Source organism: Cladophialophora immunda, assembly GCF_000835495.1.
Source record: "Cladophialophora immunda strain CBS 83496 unplaced genomic scaffold supercont1.6, whole genome shotgun sequence".
In the NCBI taxonomy this organism is placed as follows: domain Eukaryota; kingdom Fungi; phylum Ascomycota; class Eurotiomycetes; order Chaetothyriales; family Herpotrichiellaceae; genus Cladophialophora; species Cladophialophora immunda.
Genome location: NW_015622546.1, coordinates 3,459,893 through 3,479,692, shown reverse-complemented (window position 1 = coordinate 3,479,692; position 19,800 = coordinate 3,459,893). Strand labels below are relative to the sequence as shown.

The following is a 19,800-nucleotide window of genomic DNA, read 5'->3' as shown; positions in this document are numbered from 1 at the left end:
ACCGTAGTGATCAACAAAGAAGGCAAGGAAACCCGCACACTGCACCCCAAACAACTCGTCATGGCGACCTCACTCTGCGGCGTCCCAATGATGCCTGTCATTCCCGGTATGACAGACTTCAAGGGTGGTGTCCTCCGCCACTCGACTGCGCACGACAGTTCGCGTGATTTTGTCGGCAAGAAGGTCTGCGTCGTGGGCAGCTCCTCCTCCGCGTTCGATACGGCTTTCGATTGTTCGCGCCGCGGCATCGACGTTACCCTCCTTCAGCGGTCGCCAACCTACATCATGTCCCTGACGCACTCTGTTCCGCGCATGATCGGCAACTATGCGCCGGATGCCAACGGCAACCGCCCTGATCTCGAGGAACAGGACCGCCTTTTCTTTGCCACGCCCATCGGGCCCGGCGAGGAACTTGCGAAGCGCAACGCCAAGATTCTTGAGGATCTTGACCGGCCTTTGCTCGATGGACTTAATAATCGTGGCCTTCGAACATGGCGTGGTCAACGTGGAACCGGCAATTCAACCCTTGGTCAGACGCGTAACGGGGGCTTTTATTTCGACGCTGGTGCTTGCGAGCACATCATCAATGGCAAGATCAAAGTCGAACCGGGCTATATCGAGAGTTTTACCGAGGACAAGGTGATCCTCAATGGAGGCCGTCAGCGCGAGTTCGACCTGATCGTCTTCGCGACTGGCTTCTCCAATACCATCGACTCTGTTCGTTCCACTCTTGGCGACACAGTTGCTGATCAGTGCGGTCCCATCTGGGGTATCGACGAGGAAGGTGAATTTAAGACCGCTTACCGGGAGACAGGAGTGCACAATTTTTGGATCATGGTAGGATACCTTCCGTATACCCGCTTCCATTCCAAGCTCCTTGCCATGCGGATAAAAGCTTTGAAAGAGGGCATCGCACCGGCACCTTACAAGGTATAGACTTGATAAATAGAATTTAATGGTTATGCTTGTATTTTCAACTCTGGCTATGAGTTCCGACGTTTCTTCGGGACGTGTTCTTACCTTCATTTTACGTTATTACCGCCTGAAGGCGAGACAACTGGATGCAGATAAAAATGGCTGTAGTTCAAGTCGACGGCTTCTGAAGAAGACACGCCCACAAAACGTCAGTATAGGACACCGTTGTTGTTCTTGTATGTATGGGTGGTCGTCCTTGCTTGGGAATATCTCACGCAGCTCTACGCCGGTCTCGACTCCGACAATATCCTTGTCCTTGTGACACATAATTGGAAACCTATATGAAATACGGACAGATCTCTTTTAGGGACTAACTTTTAAGACCCTGATAATATCAGGTTACTTCGACTTGACGGGGCCGTACCAGTCGTCAAAACCGAGATCGAAACCCCAGAGAGGCGTGTTCAGACGCTGTGCCTTGCCTTTGGCGGCCAGACCGTCGAGCTGAGCCAGGTCCTCCTGAGATAGCGGAATGACCTCTCTGTTGCTGGAGATGCGCTTCTCGGTAACGGATTTTGGAAGCACGACGACACCTTTGTTGACGTGGTAGCTGATGAGGATTGTGGCGGCCGTGACGCCATTCTTCGCGGCAATCTGCTGAATATCGGGATCCGACATAATCGGGGCACCTAGGGAGCTTATATGAGAAGGCGTCGACGACGAGATCGTTAGGTCAGGCTTACCAGTGGAGCCAAGAGGCGAGTAGGCTTCGAGCAGAATCCCCAGCTTGTCGCAATAATCTTTGAGTTCGTGTTGAGGAAGGAACGGGTGAAGCTCGACTTGGTTCACTGCTGGAACGACCGTCCACTTCTTACACAGCTCCTCCAGATAGGGGATCGACCAGTTGGCGACGCCAATTGCCTTGACTTTACCAGACCGGTACACGTCTTCCATCTGGCGCCAGGTCTCGTTCTGATCCCATGATCGGTCAACCGAGCGCGTACCGTCCGGATTGACGGGAAGAAGCTCGCTGGTCTCGTTCTGTGGTGGAATCAGCTTTATGAATCCGAACAATGAGCAACGCCTCTCACCGGAACCAGTCGAACAGGCCAGTGGATAAGCTGATCGCGTTTGTTAGTCCGAAGCTTGAACCGTCTTTCCCAGAGACACTTTACATAGAGGTCAAGGTAGTCAACACCCAAAGCGTCGAGGCTCTTCTGCAACCCTTCCTTGACATTAGGTTGGTGGGTGTTCCAGAGTTTGCTGGTGATGAAGATCTCTTCACGAGGCACGCCGCTATCCCTGATACCTTGGCCGACTTCGTTCTCATTCCCTGAGAAATGTCATTAGACCCGTTATCAACGCGCGTACCTCGTCTCACCGTATATTCTGCATCTCGTTAGTGAGAACTGGCCGGGCCAATAGTGCAAATCTCACAGTGCTGCATCAATGTGACGGTATCCATCCTTGAGGGCAAAGGCCACGGCCTTTCGAACCTCTCCTGGCTCGGATTTCCAGGTTCCTGTGCATAATATCAGTACCCGTCTCGATGTCGATAATATAGACACCCACCAAGGCCGACTGTGGGAATCTGAGCGCCTGTGTTAAGCTTGAAATGAGTGGGAGGTGCCATTGTGGTGGAAGAGGTTCAGTAAATTCGCTTCTTCGAGACAGAAGCATGAGGATATGAAAAAAATTAATTTCGATGGTCACGTCAACAACGTGGTTTAGCCTGGCCACTGTATTGCCTAATCCTGAGGCATTGACATTCCCACAGGGCGGATATTCAAGGGGTTGCAGTGGCAAATGAAGAGTCTCCTTATCGGATTTACTCTTTTGGGAAAAGGGTAAGTGAGCAGTTTGTTACCTCCGGCATACCAGCAGATACCCCGGTTATGCCGATTCTTTCAGTTTCCTAGCAATTTAGCTGAAAGAAAGGCACAGGTTATGGTAATGTTGTTGACAGGAGAAAGTTCTCGCACGATGTGAGTACGAACACTTTCAGCGCCCAACTATAACTCTGGTGGCCGTATATACTATGAGTTCACGCTGACCACTGTATCGAGTTCATAAGCCTTGCCAGCGCGTACGCCACTGTCGCCGCAAGTCTTGCATCAAACAGTTCATCACTAAAGTGAACAGCACTCCATGAAACGTTCGCTTTTGGTCTCCGGTGACAGATCCAAATTCACCATACTGGCCCTTGACCTGATCGAAAACGAATTGAGCATTCTGGCCAATTATCCGGCGCCCTTCAATGCTTCCTGGGTAGAGCGCTCATCATCGCAAGGGAGCATTGATTTCTTAGTTGGTCTATCCGAGGGTCTGGAGTCCGGTCTTCTGTACAGCTTCGAAATCGATCATGTGAAAAAGACATGCAAAATTACGAGCCAGCAATCTACCCTGGGAGCTCCTGCTCACTGTGAGTATGCATTACCCTACCTTACATCCTTTTGATTAATGCAGTTTGGACAGTCGTCACACTTAGAGACAAGTCTGCTCTTGCGCTCGCCACTGTAAGTAACCCCGAGTACTTCACGTTCCTCGCTCACGACAGGCAGTATCTCGGAGGATCTGTTGCCCTATATCCTATCACCATCACAGAAGAAGAGGGGCTCCTATTGAGAGACTCTCCGCGGGTAGAGGCTCTTCCTGATTTTCCCTACGAGTCGGTTGAGCACGGCCCGAACGCAGCCCGACAGCGACAATGCCACGTACACCAGATACTCGAAGACAAAAGGGGGTTGCTGTATACTCCAGATTTGGGATCGGACCGGGTGTGGATTCTTCGACGCGAGGGGATGAAGCTTGAGATATGTGGCTGGCTTCAGTGTCCTCCAGGCACAGGACCTCGACATGCAGTGTTAACTCCTGATGGCATGTCTCTCTAGTTGCTTTCGAAAACCTAGCTGACTCGGCTTAGAAGCAATCATGTATGTCATTGGTGAACTTTCGCACACCGTCATCCCTTTTGACTTGTCGACGGCCCCAGCGGAAGACATCCAGCCGATCGATGGGTTTGCACCCACCGTTGTCCCTCCAAGCGTCCACCCCTTGCATCAGTCCATGATGGATTCTTCCGAGATTTCCCTCCACCCCACTATCCCGAACGTCTTATATGCCAGCAATAGGTGGGAGAGACACATTGCCCAACGTGAACCTCACCTCAAGGGCGTTCCGAAAGAGTTGCCCGCAGGAGACGCCATTGCCATTATTCTGCTATCAGAGAATGGCAAGAATGTGGAGAGCATCAAGCACGTGCGGACTAACGTCGATGTTATCCGCGGCATGCGGCTCACTGACGACGGCAAATACGTGGCAGTGCTTGGTCAGGAGGGCGGCGGAGTTGAGATCTACGGGATCAGTGGGAAAAGAGGCGATGTGTGGACACTCGTGGCTAGCTTGAATGATGGCTTGGAGCGTGGAATAAAGCATGCAGTTTGGCTATAAAAACACTTGGGTTAGATTTTGATCAGGATGCCTTGAAATCAGACTTACCACAAGAACCCAAAACCGCAGTCTCTCCACGGGAGTCTGTCCGCTGGGCGCACTGCTCAAATCCGCAGCGTAAAGACCGGTTTTGTGTGTGCTTAACTGGGGCCGAATAATAGCACCTTCATTTGTCGTCGGGAGCTGTGCAGAAGTGATATCAATGCTCACCTTGCGGCGGACTAGACGAGAAAGAGCGCCAAATGTTGGCATCGCCAGCAGACAACCCTTCTTGCTCCGACGCAGACACGGAGGGCCTATACTCACCGGCCGTATCGCGCCCTTGCAAGCTGTGTCCGATGCAACTCTATAGTACCGGGTTTCCCAAAAGTTCCTTACCTACCAGAATCGCGCATAAGACGGTATTCAATATAAATCCGATGTGGGCTGCTTTATTATGTCCGAGCGGGGCTTCAAAATTCCGACGAATCGTAGAGCAGTGCTTACAAACGCTTTCCTTCTTTCGGAACATCCCAGAGACTTCGCCCCGTGGCTCTAAACCAACCAGGTGAAAACGGAATATTCCCCACGGGGCCCATCAGCTCCAGACGTCGGGGCAGAAGATGAAAAGAAAAGAGCCACTTTTTCATACATAAGTATCGCTTCCCTCCTCAATCATGAGGATGCCCTCTCTTCACCAATCTCCATCGGCTATTCACCAGCACTACTCCACAGGTATTCCGTTCCACATCGGCTTTCAGACTGCCCGTTATCGAAGCCAAGAACCATGATGGCGGAGGTTGAAAATAACCCAAAGGCCAATATCAGCAAAACCGACAGTGTCGAGCACCATGAACTCCATCTCTCCCATGGCCAGTCCATCGTCGACATCAGCTATGATAACAAGGGCATCAGCGGCATTGTGCGATCCCCCTACGTGTTTGGTGCCGCCCTCTTGGCCTCCTTCGGTGGCTTCTCCTTCGGCTACGATCAAGGTGTGATCTCTCTTATCCTTACAATGCCGCAATTCCGCAAGCAGTTCCCCGAGGTGGCCCCAGGTCACGCCCACTATGGCTTCAACACCGGCTTTATGACCGGTATGCTAGAGTTTGGCGCCTTTGTCGGCTGTCTCTTCTTCCCCATGCTTGCCGACCGCTACTCTCGAAAGCTGGGTCTCGCCGCGGCGACGGCGTTCTTCTGCGTTGGGGCCATCATCCAAACCGCCTCGCACAACTTCGGAACCCTCGTTGCTGGGCGCACTATCGGTGGTGTCGGCGTGGGGACCCTTGCCATGGGAGCCCCATTGTACATCTCCGAGATCGCACCCCCAAACCTCAGAGGCTCCCTGCTGGTGCTGGAAGCTATATCCATTGTCATCGGGGCCATTATCGCCTATTGGATCACGTACGGCACCCGCGATATCGCAGGCGAATGGGCGTTCAGGCTGCCCTTCCTCCTGCAGATGATTCCCGCCCTGACGGTCGGCATCGGCATGCAGTTCTTCCCGTTCTCCCCCAGATGGCTTGCCATGCGTCACCGCGATGAAGAAAGCTTGAAATCTCTCCAGAAGCTTCGACGACTCCCCGAAACAGACAACCGCGTCCAAATGGAGTGGAAAGGCATTCTCAGTGAGGTCGAGTTTCAGGAGCGGGTACTTGTACGGGAACATGGCGCCGACACCAATATCATCCTCCTTGAGTTCAAACAGTGGGGTGACCTCTTCAGGCCGAAGTACCTGCGCAGGACTATGGTCGCACTTGCGATTCCGTTCTTCCAGCAATTCTCCGGTAAGCACTGCTCTCTTGCCTCCACGAATCTACTAATCCAGGTAATAGGTATCAACGCTTTTGTGTACTATGCGCCGATATTCTTCGCCGCTCTGGGTCAGAGCTATGAGATGTCCCTCATTCTCAGCGGCATGGTCAACATCTGCCAGTTCGTGGCCGGTATCCCCACCTTTCTGTTTCTTGACAAGCTGGGCCGGCGCAAGCTTGCTATCTTCGGAGGCGTTGCCATGGGCATCCCGCACATGATCATGGCCGGGATCGTGAGCAAGTATAACGACAAATGGGTTAGCCACAAAGGCATGGGTTGGTTCGGTGTCGCTCTTATCTGTGAGTGCCTATATTCTACATGGCTAGCCTTCTGCTGACCTTCTCAGACATCTACGTCCTAGCATATGCTTGCTCCTATGGGCCCCTGGCATGGACTCTGCCGGCTGAAGTATTCCCCAACTCCAAGCGCGCCAAGGGCGTCGGTGTTGCGACTGCCATGGTGTGGCTTGCGAACTTCATCATCGGCGTCATTGTCCCCGAGATGCAGCTCAAGCTCGGGTGGGGCACCTACCTTTTCTTCGGCTGCTTCTGCTTTGCAGCGTCGGTGTTTTCGTTCTTCTTCGTTCCGGAAACCTCGGGCAAGAGCTTGGAGCAAATCGCAACTGTCTTTGGTGACAAGCTTGGCGATGAAGAGCGGGAGTTGCAGACACAGGTCGCGGAGGAAGTGTGGACGCATGGAAGCAGACGGCCCAGCGCAGTTTGACTGTCCCTAAGGAATGCCCCTGAGTAGCGTGAGCACTGCCCTGAGTTTGCAAAGGTTCCCACAACTTGACCCCCAGGGTTCCCAGTTTCCGATGTTTCACATGGCTTTTGAAAGGTCGAAATACGATGCCTTCTCTCCAGAATCACCATGCTTTAGTTAGAGGAAGCTAGATTCGAGAAAACTCTTGTCCTTGAGTGAAACTCGTATCAACAGCAGGCTTTTCCGTATCCATCTCGTCCAAATTCTGAACACTATAGAATCCCCTTTCCGGCCACTTACTACTTCAGCATGTGAACCATTCGTATCGACGACAGACTAAGCATCCGAATAGATTTCTTGCTCTCGCAGATAGCAGCAGCCGATTGCATATTGGTGATCACGAGGCAGATCAAATGGTGAACTTCCCGGATGTCCAAACCGGGCAGGAGCTTTCGAGTTGTCAGATTCTGCACTGAACAGTGTCAGATATGACAGAAAGGACTCCGTCACCCGAATTTTCTTCACAACCAAATCCTCCACCATGTACCTTCGGCTACAGCAGAATCTGCCTCAGCACTGCAATGGTGACGACGGGGCAACGTCCTTGTGCGAGACCATCTGGCTGGTATCCTGGAACATGATCTGTTACAGCAATTTTTGCTACAACAATCGCGAGGAAGCCAAATGCGCGATGTACCACTCACCGGTCTCGAGCATTCTTAACTCATCGAAGGTCGAAGGTGCGCCAAGTCTCTCTACAAAAATCTCCCGCTTGACCTCCTTAAGTTACTTCCCGCAAGCGTTCTTCGAGGGGCGGTGCCAAAATTCCAGGGTCAAACCAAGTACTCGCAAAGGCCTGGTTCCGTGGTCTTGGCTCGTCTATTGTTACCAGGAGTGGTCAGGGCGTCATTTCAAGCCAAATTGCTGCCTGGACGAGGCACATTTCAACTGGCTAGGATAATTGCTTCTCCCACGCAACCTGCTTTCCTGTGTAGGCTCTCCGCCAGACGAACAGTGCCCACTAACTGTGCGTATCTCTAATAGTATAGATAAGCTTTGAGAGTTTGATATTGCTACTTCAAGGAAGATAATAAAGTTAAAAAGAAGGTGAGTTGTAATAAACAACTTTATAGGACAGTGCTAATAAAAAGAGGCTTTCTGGTGTAATCTTAGTACCCACGCCCCACCAAACTGAAGCAGAGCAATCGCATCCATCCACCACTTGTCCTACCAACATGAACGTTTTATCAATCGCCGTCGAAGAGGCGGCGCCAAACTATGCATATAAAAAATTGCAAAATAAGGATGACGTTCGCTTTGTCACAATTCTCCCCGGTCATTTTGAGGACATCATTCTTCTTGAGATCTCACATGTTCCCCTGCTGCCGCTTCATCCGACGGTCTCGCAACGGATGGCCCTGACAGAGTTGAAGAAAACACTGCCCCCAAACTGGGATGTTCATGAGGCACGCGCAAGCTATCGATTCCTGTTCTCCTACAAAAATCCGGAAACAGGGTCACAGATCTCATCGTGGACGCACCCCATCGATACTATCGATCCATCCCTGTACCTCCAGTCGAACGAAGGGACAGAAGACTACGAGCCGAGATATGAAGCCTTGTCCTACGCATGGGACTCACCACTTCATCCTGAAACAGTATACATCGCAACCGGCACCGCCTCCTCGAAGCTCTCCATCAGGAAGAATCTCGCCTCTGCCATTCGTCATCTTCGCTACCCTGATAAACCACGCACGATGTGGATCGACGCCCTCTGCATCAATCAGTCGGATGTCAGCGAACGCAACGAACAGGTTCCTCGCATGGTCGATATCTACTCGCGTGCCCAGCGCGTGGTCGCATGGCTGGGTCCAGATTCGGCAAACGGTAGCCACGCGATGCGGACCCTCGAATTGCTGGGGAGTCAGACCCTAACGACCGTCGACAATTTGGTCATCGCCACCCCTGAGGCAACAGAAAGACACTGGGATAACCGGACGGTGCTCCCGTACGATCGCGGCACTTGGATGGGCATCGCTCAGCTCTTGGATAGAGACTATTTCAAACGGCTGTGGGTCATCCAGGAGATCCAGCTCAACAAGGAGGTAATTTTGTGCTGTGGAAACGGCTCCATAAGCTGGGATCGTTTTACCAACGCAGTCAATTTCCTGTATACGAGCGAGCACCTCCCACAGTCACTCGTTCCGCGAATGAGGCTGCGGCTAGTGAAGCGTCTAGCGCAAATGGGGTTCAATTACCCCATCTCTTGGAATCTTCTGAATTTGGTGGATGGAAGGGCATGTTTCGACTCACGGGATCTCGTCTATGGTCTCCTCGGTCTGCTACCGGCGTTGTTTTCTTCTCGGATCGAGCCCCGCTATGACCTACCGGTCGCACATGCTTATAAAGAGGTCATGCTGGTGCACATTGAGCATGTGCAGCGACTTGACCTTTTCGAGGCATGCTCTCTCGCTAGGAGAGAGCAGTCCGGAACTCCTTCGTGGGTGCCCGACTTTTCGGCACCGCCGGCGGTGGGAAGAGAGGTTGGCATGCAGCTCGCCGCTGGGTACTCACGGTGCTGGGCAGAATGTAGATGGGAGGAGCAATTGCAGCAGGACCTCTTGAAGGTAGCCGGAGTGCAATGCGCCAGAATAACACATGTGATGAAACCAATCCCGGTAAGCGACAATCTTTTAGAGACGCTGGCTGATGTGAGGGCTTTGGAGCCTGACGATCTCGACACTGCACCGTTGTATGTCACAGGTGAGCCTTTTCGGGTGGCATACGCAAAGACAGTGGCTGGGAATCATGTACAAGAGAGATTCCCCACGCTCAAGTTTCCAGATTTGGAAACTTGGTTGACACAGGACTCTCCAAACGCTCTGTTTGGGAAACGGGGTAAGACCGGATTGCCCGCTTCCAATAATCATGCCAAGGTCTCGATTGCATTCTCTGAGGAACGAGCCTTGCGACTATTTCAGGGTCGACGGTACTTTGTCACTGACAGGGGATATATCGGGTTAGGACCTGCAGGTTGTGAAGTTGGTGAGTGGCCAAGGCTCGGACTCATCAAGATGCAATCATTTCATAGCCAGCTAACAAGAGTTAGGCGACATCATCTGTGTTTTCCTCGGTTACGACGCTCCAGTGCTGCTGCGGACACAGTCGGGAAATCCCAAAACTTTTGCCCTGATCGGCGATGCATTCGTCTACGGGCTACACGACGCCACTGCGCTGCTGGGTCAAATACCCAGTCCATGGCGAGTGCAGGTCTTTGAGGACGACGCTGGCTATTTAACAGCATACAGGTTCTTCAACCCACAAACCAACGTGCTCTCAGACGAGGACCCAAGGCTCAGGCCCCTGGAACAGTGGACGAGGGTTACTGGCCCTCCTAGGACCGCGGATGATCCGGTCATATTCCAGTGGTTCCAACATAACCAGACGGGAGAGACTATCAAGCATGATCCTCGGTTAAACCCAGAAGCTTTGATCGCGCGTGGCTTGAATGTAGATACCTTTTGCCTTGTTTAGGATGATGGTCTTATGTTCTTGAATCTAGCGAAATAGGGCTGCGGCACTCGCATATGCCCTACATATGCAGGCCGCACCGAATCCGGGAGGCGGAAAGTGTATTAGCCATATGCAACAACCAATCGTCCACTCTTGTTGCATGCGACCTATATTCAAACCAGTCTTTCATCCAAAGTTTTCTGGCAAATTGAAGCAAGTGAGTTTTTGTGGCAAATCTCCAGGTCTTTTAGACATGGTCAATCCAATCTCTTCGGCTAGAGGCCCCTTAATAAACTATATATATGTCAGAACGCCCTAGACGAGGCGTGAGGTTGGGGAGGAGCGTAAATTTGTGACAGATCTGGCAACACTTCGAGGTATTTCGGAGCTTTCAAGATTGGTTCGTTGCCGTACAGCCGTGGAAGCGTTCCATTTTTTGCGCACAGTCTCCACACAGGCGGCTTCGATACCTTCTGCACCATCAATCGCATTCCCATCTCCCTCACATATATTTGTAATGAGCGTAAGTCGTTTAGAGACAATCGGCTTACCATCCAAAATACCAGTATCTAGTCCAGCGCCATTCTCCTAGGCTTCGCGAAGAGTTTCGGCAGGACCCGTTTCTTACCCACCGAGTAACACCCGAACAGACCGGTAGGACAAGGACTGAGCAGTGGAGATAAACAAGCAGGAGAGTCTTGACTGGGATCGAGATAGAAATGACAAGCAGGGCAACAAGCAAAGTAGAGGAAGGCAAGAGGATCAGGGAGGATCAGAAGATACAGGATGTACAGTGTGAGAGTGGATTTCTGAAGGGAGTCTTGCCCAAGGGCAGTAGAGGGGGTGCGACCCATTCTGCACGAACAAAACATTGCATCCACCCCCTTTGCAAGGGGATCAGTTTCGGACCTCAGGTGCCCAAGTCTATGCCTTCAAGGACAAATGGACGTGTATATTCTTCAGAGCCGCTCCCCAATGGTCACTTTCCAATTCGCCATCTGCGAACGTGATGCGCGGGTGTCTTTCAATCTCGGTACTCCAATGCCTGGTGGAATGGCAGCTAGCATCGATATTTTTTCCAGACTTGGTCTTATAAGTTCTAACATAGCTATTTAAGTACAAGGAATTCGTGACGGTAGTCAGTCTCAGAGCGCAACCCAACACCAAAGTCCCATACTATGGAGAGTATCAATCCATTCTAGCTATGTCGACTTCAGGGATGGCCCACCTCCCATTCCAGCCCTCCGCCGCTACCAGACACACTTTTCCTGTTGATCTAGGGACCCAGCAGTGACTGGCGTCGATTTATCCCTTCTGCAACTCAAGATATGCGCGGTGGGTGCACCAGTCACACGCCTTTAGATCCGGAGTGGTCAAGGCCGGACTTCCGGTGTTCTCGAATTGCCGTTTGAAAAGTTTGGGTGGAATCCCTGAGTTCGATAGATAGGTTATCGTATTGACGGATTCGACGACATGCCCGTGGCAACGCTAAATCGCCAGCTCATTCGCTCCGACAATCTGTCTATAGACATGGTACTCATAGAACGCTGAGAAATTGAGGCTGTGCTTCGACGCCCGGCAGACTTGAACAACCGAAACGACGAGCTTATCGACGACCTCAAAGATCTGGCGAGGGTCGGGCCCGGCCATGGATCTCTGGCAAAAGATTTCTCAGGCTCCTGGTGAAGAAGATCCGAGCTCGCGGCAGAGGAGATCATCTCCGTATCCGTTGTTTCAATTAGCTGCATCGGACGCCAGATGTTGCTAATAAATGCTTCGGCTTCTGATAAGATGGATTCCATACCGGCCACTCTTGCAGCGATACGCGCAGCCCCAGTTCTCAGCCGAACAGCCCGAACCTGCTCACTTGGATCGATTAAGCTCAAGCGCAGATACTCATCAATAACCTTGCGGTAATCGGCGGTTCCTGGGCCCGACTCCAAGGCTTGTCTAACGTCGGTAATTGCATAATCAAGACCAGCCAAAAGCCGGTGTTCATGCCAACGAAGGTCCGTGGATTCGTCAGTGTCTCTGAGCTTCCACCTCAAGCAAACAACAGTTATCAACGTCACAAAAGCTTGTCCCGAGAGCCGGTCAAGGAATCGTGAGTTCCCTTGGCTCGGTCGTACCTTATCATGCAGGTATTGTGCATAGGGCACGCGGGGATCTGCCAAGAGCTGAAACAACATGTCATGTGCCAGATCAGTAGGCTTGGCAGGCAAACCGTTCCGGAAGAGGTATTCGAGTTTCCAGGCCGCCATCGTTACTTGGCCGTGTTGTATAAGCGATAGAGCGAAGAGCATCGTTTCTTGGACCTCTTGAGAAAGGTAGAAGTAATCAGGGACCGATTCTTTACCTTCTCGGACCATGGTGGGAAGAGGGAGCACCAGAGGAAGTGCAGATCCAAAATTCCAAATGGCCCTGTCGTCAAGGCTCTGCTCCTTTTGTCCATCCACTCCAATTCGAAGCAGCTCTCGTATGCACCGCGCAGATCCTGGCTCTCCATATGGCTGAGTCCTTTCAACCCAGATTCTTAGCCGTCTCATCAGCTTTTTTGCAGCCTGCTTTTGCTCCAGAGTGTACGCAGAACGAATGCAGCTCAGGGCAATGAACAGAAAGTGAGGACGACTAAACCATATACGCATTCTCATGGCATCATTGAGTGTGGAAGTCACGAAGAACAAAACATCAAAGGCATCAGAAAAGCATGTCATGTTGATAAGTAGCATACCCATGTGACTCAGCCCGTCGATAATAGACCAGTCGTTTGGTGCTGAGAGATGTATGTGCATAAAAAGTTGCTGGTAATCGAGATTCAAGCTCGATAATTCGTATGGAGGCATGTCAAACGTCGAATATATCGCTACTTCAGATTCCATGTCGAATATCTGAGCTCTGTCTGCGAGTGGGCTTTTGGTGGGCAAGACATAAGGGTCCTCGAAGGCTCTCAGGAGGGCTGTAAGGTCACCGATGCTTGGCACGCACAGAGCAGCATCCGGACCTGTTTCGTCCATGAGATTTGTTGAACTTTCACCAAGTAATCGAGATGCGTCGGCGTTCTCAGGCTGATTAGTTGTGTCTATCTCGATCTTCAACGATTCGAGTTGTTGTAAGGTGGCAACGGCCTCGAAATCCATAATTGCCCGGCGTTCAGACGGCAGAGCCTCTGTGTCCATGTCTGAAAATGACGCCTCGGCAGAGTTTTGATTGACAACTGGAGCAACTTGAGAGTCAAGTCTCGGGCCCTGATGAAGTTGCGCCCTGTCTTTGGTAATCCCCCATTTATTCAGCTGGGTGGTGATCTGACTCCGTGTGACGTGAATATGCATGGACTCGAGTCGTTTTAGGATCTCTGAGATGGGAACTCCTTGGAGGAGGAGCCCTGAGATCATTGGCTTCAGCCCTTCCCACCGTTCCTTGGAAAGGCTTGGATTCTTGGACGGAATATTCGGATGTTGCTGCTTGAACCGAAACTGCGCCGGATCTGCCATTGTTCTGGTCCGGCCTTTCTGGTGGTGAGGTCGGCGATGCTCGAAATAACAATGACTGTAGAATTCGATTGAAAGACAAACTCATGGAGGAAATCCATGGTCTATGAAGAGATGTTCAATAAGGCTGAGAAGGGCAGTGACTTCTTGCGGCTGGCAGGGGGTTTTGAGAATCGCCAAAACGGGTCTAGTTAGGGCGACAAGGTAGGACGAGGACGAGGACGAGGCAGCCAATCACCGCCGAGTATGCATGCCTCCCTCCATCACCGCCCCTTTACCTGCGACGCCTCTGAATGGATAAGTAGGTCTGAGCGCCAGGAGGCTGCATGGGCGGGAAGCATGGACTGGAGCTTCTCAATATGGACATTCTCAAACTCACGTGCGCCCCATATTCACGTGGTGGCAGGAGGGCGAAACCGGACTCCCGCATAGCAATTCTTGACTGATGTCTTGTGAGGGGAGGGGGTTGTCTACCTCGGTCTTCAGCTTGCATCCGCCGAAGCGTCTTCCGCATCCTCCTGCTCTGACTATATGAACTTGAGAAACGTATTGCCCGACTTTCTCGTTCGTCAGATCGACCCACGTACGGCACGAAGTGCGCTGTTTTGACTTTGGAATTACCGATTGCGCGATGGGGGTTCCTAGCTCCTTGAATAGACTGGGCCCAACCTAAAGATCCTCGATCCTGCAGCCTCGTCCCGCACCTGTTGCCAAACTCTACAAGGCCGAGCATAGATGACCTCACTAGACCTCTTTGGCTAGGCCCTATCTACACACAGTGGAGCGTCTGATGCTGATCTCCAGCAACCCCCAATCAATTCGCTAATGGCACCGGCAAGCTTGCCGACCACTTCGCAGCCCCTAAGCTGGGTGCGACAGTGCGACAAATTCGGCAACTGCGCGCGTGCCTCTGACCATGCATTCGATTTTCTCGTCGTTGTTTCGCACAGGTAGAGGTGGAATCCAAGTCTCTCACCGAAGTCGGCGTTAATTTTCTTTATGAGTGAGTCAGTCACCCGCAGCAATGTGCTTTCCCTCAATGACAAATCTCGATTTCGACTCTTGCGTATGACCTGTTTCTCTTCTACTTGGTGTGTTCTCTTTGGATCTGGGGCTCTTTTGCTCAAGTATTCTCACGCCTTAGACTGCCAGCGCTGCGTTTACCACACCGACTTACGCAGAAATGACATAAGAAACCCATGATCGGATCAGTCTGCGCACTGTTTCCCGCTAGACATAGGCGCCATGGAAGAACAAGACAGGCATCTAACCCAAACTGCCCCGAAGAACAACGACGTCATAAGCCGCGACGAAGACATAAGAGCCCATGAGGCGAAATCAGAGGCAATACCATCACTCCACGAACTGGAAATGGAGCAAAGATCAAACCTGGAGAAAGTCTCTTCAAAACTCCCGGATCAGGCGACAGATACCACGGCTGCGGACTTACAACCCAACCTGGAATCACAAAAGCAAGCCACCATCACCCCTCTTTCCGCAAGGAGAGGTCTCTTCCCGTCCCTGGCGATGATTTCCGAAGTTGATGACCCATATCTCTATCCTAAAGGCAGAAAGTGGTTCATCACGTTCGTGGTGGCCTTTGCCGCTGCGGCCACGTCACTTGGGAGTGCCATCATTTATCGTAAGTTATTTGATCTGAATTAGACTCGACTTCAGCCTGCTGACCCCTGCACAGCGGCTTTGGCTGATACAGGCCGAGACCTCCATGCCAGTCCAACCGTCACCAATCTCTCCGTCGCCCTCTACATGCTCAGCATATCCTTCTGTCCACTCTGGTGGTCAGCACTGAGCGAAACGGCCGGCCGTCGCACCACCTACCTCGTTTCCTTGTTTCTTTTCGTCCTTTTCGCAATTCTCTCTGCAACGGCCCGATCGATAGGTGTCTTCGTTGCTATGCGCATGTTTTCTGGTGGCGCCGGTGCATCGGTCCAAGCAGTGGGAGCGGGTACATTGGCGGACATATGGGAGCCTTTTGAGAGAGGTAAAGCGATGGGTCGTTTCTACATGGGACCGTTGTGCGGACCACTGCTCGCACCCATCATCGGCGGGTAAGTCTCACAGGATAAAAGATGACTAAAATCCCCTAGGACCTTCTTCTCTGATCTGTCAATCCGCAGCGATATACGTGCTGATGCCCTCGACAAGGTTCCTAGCTGCCCAATGGGGCTGGAGAAGCACCCAGTGGTTCTTGGTCATCTATGGAGGAATCAGCCTCGCTTTTCTTCTCTTCGCACTTCCCGAGACTGTCAGGAAGCGCGAGGACTCCAGTGAGGACGTTTCCCGCGAGGAAGATACCATGCCCTGCGCCTCCACAACCCGCTCCCGGACGAGACGAGTCCTTCGGCTGTCCTTGCAGGTACTTCTCGACCCATTGAAGATGGTTTTACTTCTGCGCCACCTTCCCATACTCTTCACAGCATATTGGGCATCGCTTGCCTTTGGCACCCTATATATTGTAAACATTTCGGTTCAAGATGTCTTCGCCAGGTCTCCCTACAACTTCTCCGTCTCCAAAGTCGGCCTGACCTACATACCTGCCGGTTTCGGGTTTTTGATCTCGGCCTTGTTCAGCGGCAGGTGGGCTGACTACGTCATGGCAAGGGAAGCAAAACAAAAAAACAGATATGATGAGAATGCCAAGCTAATCTTGCGCCCTGAGGATCGAATGATGGAGAACGCCTGGGTTGCTGCCGTTGCCTTCCCCATATCCATGCTTTGGTATGGCTGGAGCGCCGACAAGGGAGTATTCTGGGTCGTGCCGGTATGTGCTTCTCTCTCTTCTTCTGTCAACATTCTGTTCCCCCTTGCTTCTGCTTTAGTGAGAGCATGATCCTCCTGAAGTACATCTAACGAAGAGCTCACGCAGCTACTGGCCACCCTCATCTTCGGTCTTTCCGCAATGCTCATCTTTGGACTGGCCGTCACAATGCTGACGGAGTTTGTCCCCCACAAACCAAGCAATGGCGTCGCGGTCGCCAACTTCCTCCGGAATATCTTCTCCTGTATCGGCACCATCCTGGGAGACCCGCTGATCCGTGCTGAGGGAACCGGGTGGATGTTCACTGGTTTGGGAATCCTCGTGAGCACGGGCGCTCTGGTTATTTGGTGGATGAGGGTAAAGGGGCCCGCTTGGCGGCAGGCCAATGCAGGGAAGCTTGGCTGACCAAACGTCTTCTGTGCGAGCATTTTCAAGTCCAACGCAGATGTACCGAATTCTGTACAACATTGAACCTTAGAGGACTCCTAGATAGTAATAAACACCATTGTCTCTACCCCCCCCCCCCCGGTCTCTCCAGCTGATATCACCACACACCTTAACGGAGCAACTCGAGTCGGGATGATTATCATTCAGATAGTTTAGGGTGAGTGCTGGCAGCGGTTCTAGGTTTGGCATTCGATAGCAAACACCTCTGGAAGTGGCAGCACTGACTGCTACCTCAGCAAGAGGTTGCCCTGTAACGCACTGTATGATGAGGTGTAAATGGATAGTCACTTCCGCTTTGACATTGGCCTGTTCGAACACGGGCCCTTCAATCGGAGTGGAGGCTCCAGTCCGGGGCATATCTGGTGCGCCCTGTTGTGTCTTCCTAGTCTGGCCTTCACTCTTCATGTTGGCCATCAAGTTGTCGAAGAGCTTCAACACCCATGGCGCCGAGTCCCAGGCCTCACTGGCGTTGAGCCACACCATCTGGCAATTTGTGAGCGGAGAGTTGGGAAGCCACAGTCGGGCGGCTCTTGGTTTGCGCCCAGAACACTACCTCTGCAAGGAAGAGTCTGGAAAATGCTTCATGGGGCATGAGGAACTGTGCCCGTCTGCGGATGATCTTGTAGATCAGAGAGATAATCTTCTCTGCTGCCGAAATTGTAGAGAATGATGCACCATTGTCCAGCAAGTCTGTGGTTCCAGGCCGAAGAGCCGCCCGCTGAGGCGGGTGACCTAGGTTTGCGGGATGATGTTGTGATCACAGATCAGACAAAGACTCCATGCTAACGTATTTGTAGGTTTGAAGGTGCCGTCCCACTGTAGTTCTGAAGGAAATTCGTCTCGCCAGTCCTGCAACACGTTGTTTAATTGTCAGATTGAACTCGAATGCGTTGGAGCCGGGTCAAACCTCGTCGCGACGACCTGCCGTAGAATCAGACACAACCTCGACATTTGAATCTGATATGGGGCAAACGAGCCCTTCAGGGGGTGTTCGGCAAACTCCAAGCTCTGAAAATCTTGCTCAAAGTCGGCCATCGTGAGAGGCTCGTTGTCACAATGGCTCAGGTTGATCTTGAAAGGGCGCCCGACAAGGACAGAATTCATGATCGAACGACTAAGCCTGACGAGCACATGGAGTCGTTTGCCTTTTCGACATATGATGGTAGGCGTTCTGTACAGCGCAGACCATGCGGATAGCACACTAATCCCTCACAGACAACCTCACGGCTGGGGGGGGGGGGGGGGCACTTCTTAGAGAGAACTTTGGGCGAGGCGATATTGACGCGTACGCAGCACCCGCAAGAGCTACAGACCTATCAAATTTGCCGAGCACGTATATGGATGTTGGTCAAATAGATATCTTTCTCTATGAGGACATTGGCTATGCCAAACGATTATCTCAGGCAGGGCATGGTTGAGTTCCATCTGCATCCAGAATGCTGCCATTCATTCGAGAGGCTCGCCTCACGAACTTACGCGGATAGATGGACAGCAATGGCGAGTCTATGATTTATTGGTCCCCATCTGCAGAAATCTTTGTTGTTGATCTTGAAAGCAACGTGGCTTTAAACTGTCCTCGATAAATTGCAAGCTTGACGAACTGCCAAAGCACGATTCTCCAGCTAAACGAGAATCAAAATGCGTATCGGAAGAAAATGCCATATTTTTCCTTCCAATATCCATATCCACAACATTGCTGCCGCTGCCGTTATCATCGCCTTGAGTCTGAACCGTATAGATGGCGCCATACTTCTCGTCGAGTTTCTTGTTCTCGTAAACTAGGTAAAATCGCAAGACAAGCGCAAGGGCGGCCGAGAGGAACAAAAATACCGCGCACAAACGGTTTGCCCTTCCACATAGCATAGGCCTTCACAGGGTGAAAAATCTCTGGTCCCGAATAGAGGAGACGATTAGCCGACCAGGTTGAACCTGAAAATCCTGGAGGAGGAGATTAGCGATCGCTCACACCTGGGCTTTGAAAGCAACAATGTTTATGCTTCACCAGGTCTAGTCTAGTGTCTGTAGCTCGGTTGCGCATTATCCACGGGGAGTGTTCCCAACTGCGGGATACATCCAACAGCACAGTAGCATGTAAACCTTGTACGTGTCAGTATTTACAAAGTCAGATATCATACCTGGGAAGTTGGAGCTGTTCAATCCTTCATTCCCACCACAGTCCAGACTCGAAGAGAGTCGAGTCAGGTGGAAGACGCGGTGCAGCCCATTGCCACCAACCCAGGCCGGCAATCTAAAGACCGAGCCATCTGTTGCAGCCTTGGTATCCAATAGAAATACCACATACCTCCAGATGGAGGACGGCCGAGACTTTTCTAGGTTTATGGGGGCGCATTTCTTGGCCTTATGTATGGTAGGCAAACATGGAGCTAAAGCGGTGAGAAATCCTTTCGCAGAGTTAATTATTGGCATGGCTCCTCTGCGTGGTGGCCATTGTAAGTTGCCGAGTGGCGAGGGCCTTCATTGCGTGGAGAAGGTAGCCTCAGAGACTCTTGTTGAGAGGCTAGACAATGACTTCGCGAGTATTACCGTTGGTTTGTGCGACTCAAATGAAGCTCATTGTCAGTGAGTTCTCAAACGGTGGAGATTCATATCTTTATAGATCTTAGAAGACAAGCTGAAGCGATTGATGTCCTCCGCCACTCAATTCAGACAGTGCCGAATCTCCCAAAGGATGCGACGACACGGTCAGAAGAT

The 19,800-nt window shown here is 51.7% G+C and overlaps 2 protein-coding genes across 2 annotated transcripts; one reads left to right on the top strand and one right to left on the bottom strand.

The window, feature by feature from the left end:
* Nucleotides 1–5,134: 5,134 nt before the first annotated feature.
* On the top strand, nucleotides 5,135–6,882 carry PV07_10658 (uncharacterized protein; the record flags this gene model as incomplete). The annotated part of the gene is made up of 3 exons (XM_016398007.1): nucleotides 5,135–6,131; nucleotides 6,180–6,458; nucleotides 6,506–6,882. The coding sequence occupies 3 exons, from the start codon at nucleotides 5,135–5,137 to the stop codon at nucleotides 6,880–6,882; spliced, it is 1,653 nt and encodes a 550-aa protein (XP_016245198.1).
* Nucleotides 6,883–17,227: 10,345 nt separating this feature from the next.
* On the bottom strand, nucleotides 17,228–18,123 carry PV07_10657 (uncharacterized protein; the record flags this gene model as incomplete). The annotated part of the gene is made up of 5 exons (XM_016398006.1): nucleotides 17,228–17,264; nucleotides 17,348–17,571; nucleotides 17,639–17,820; nucleotides 17,876–17,937; nucleotides 17,996–18,123. The coding sequence occupies 5 exons, from the start codon at nucleotides 18,121–18,123 to the stop codon at nucleotides 17,228–17,230; spliced, it is 633 nt and encodes a 210-aa protein (XP_016245197.1).
* Between the last annotated feature and the right edge of the window lie 1,677 nt (nucleotides 18,124–19,800).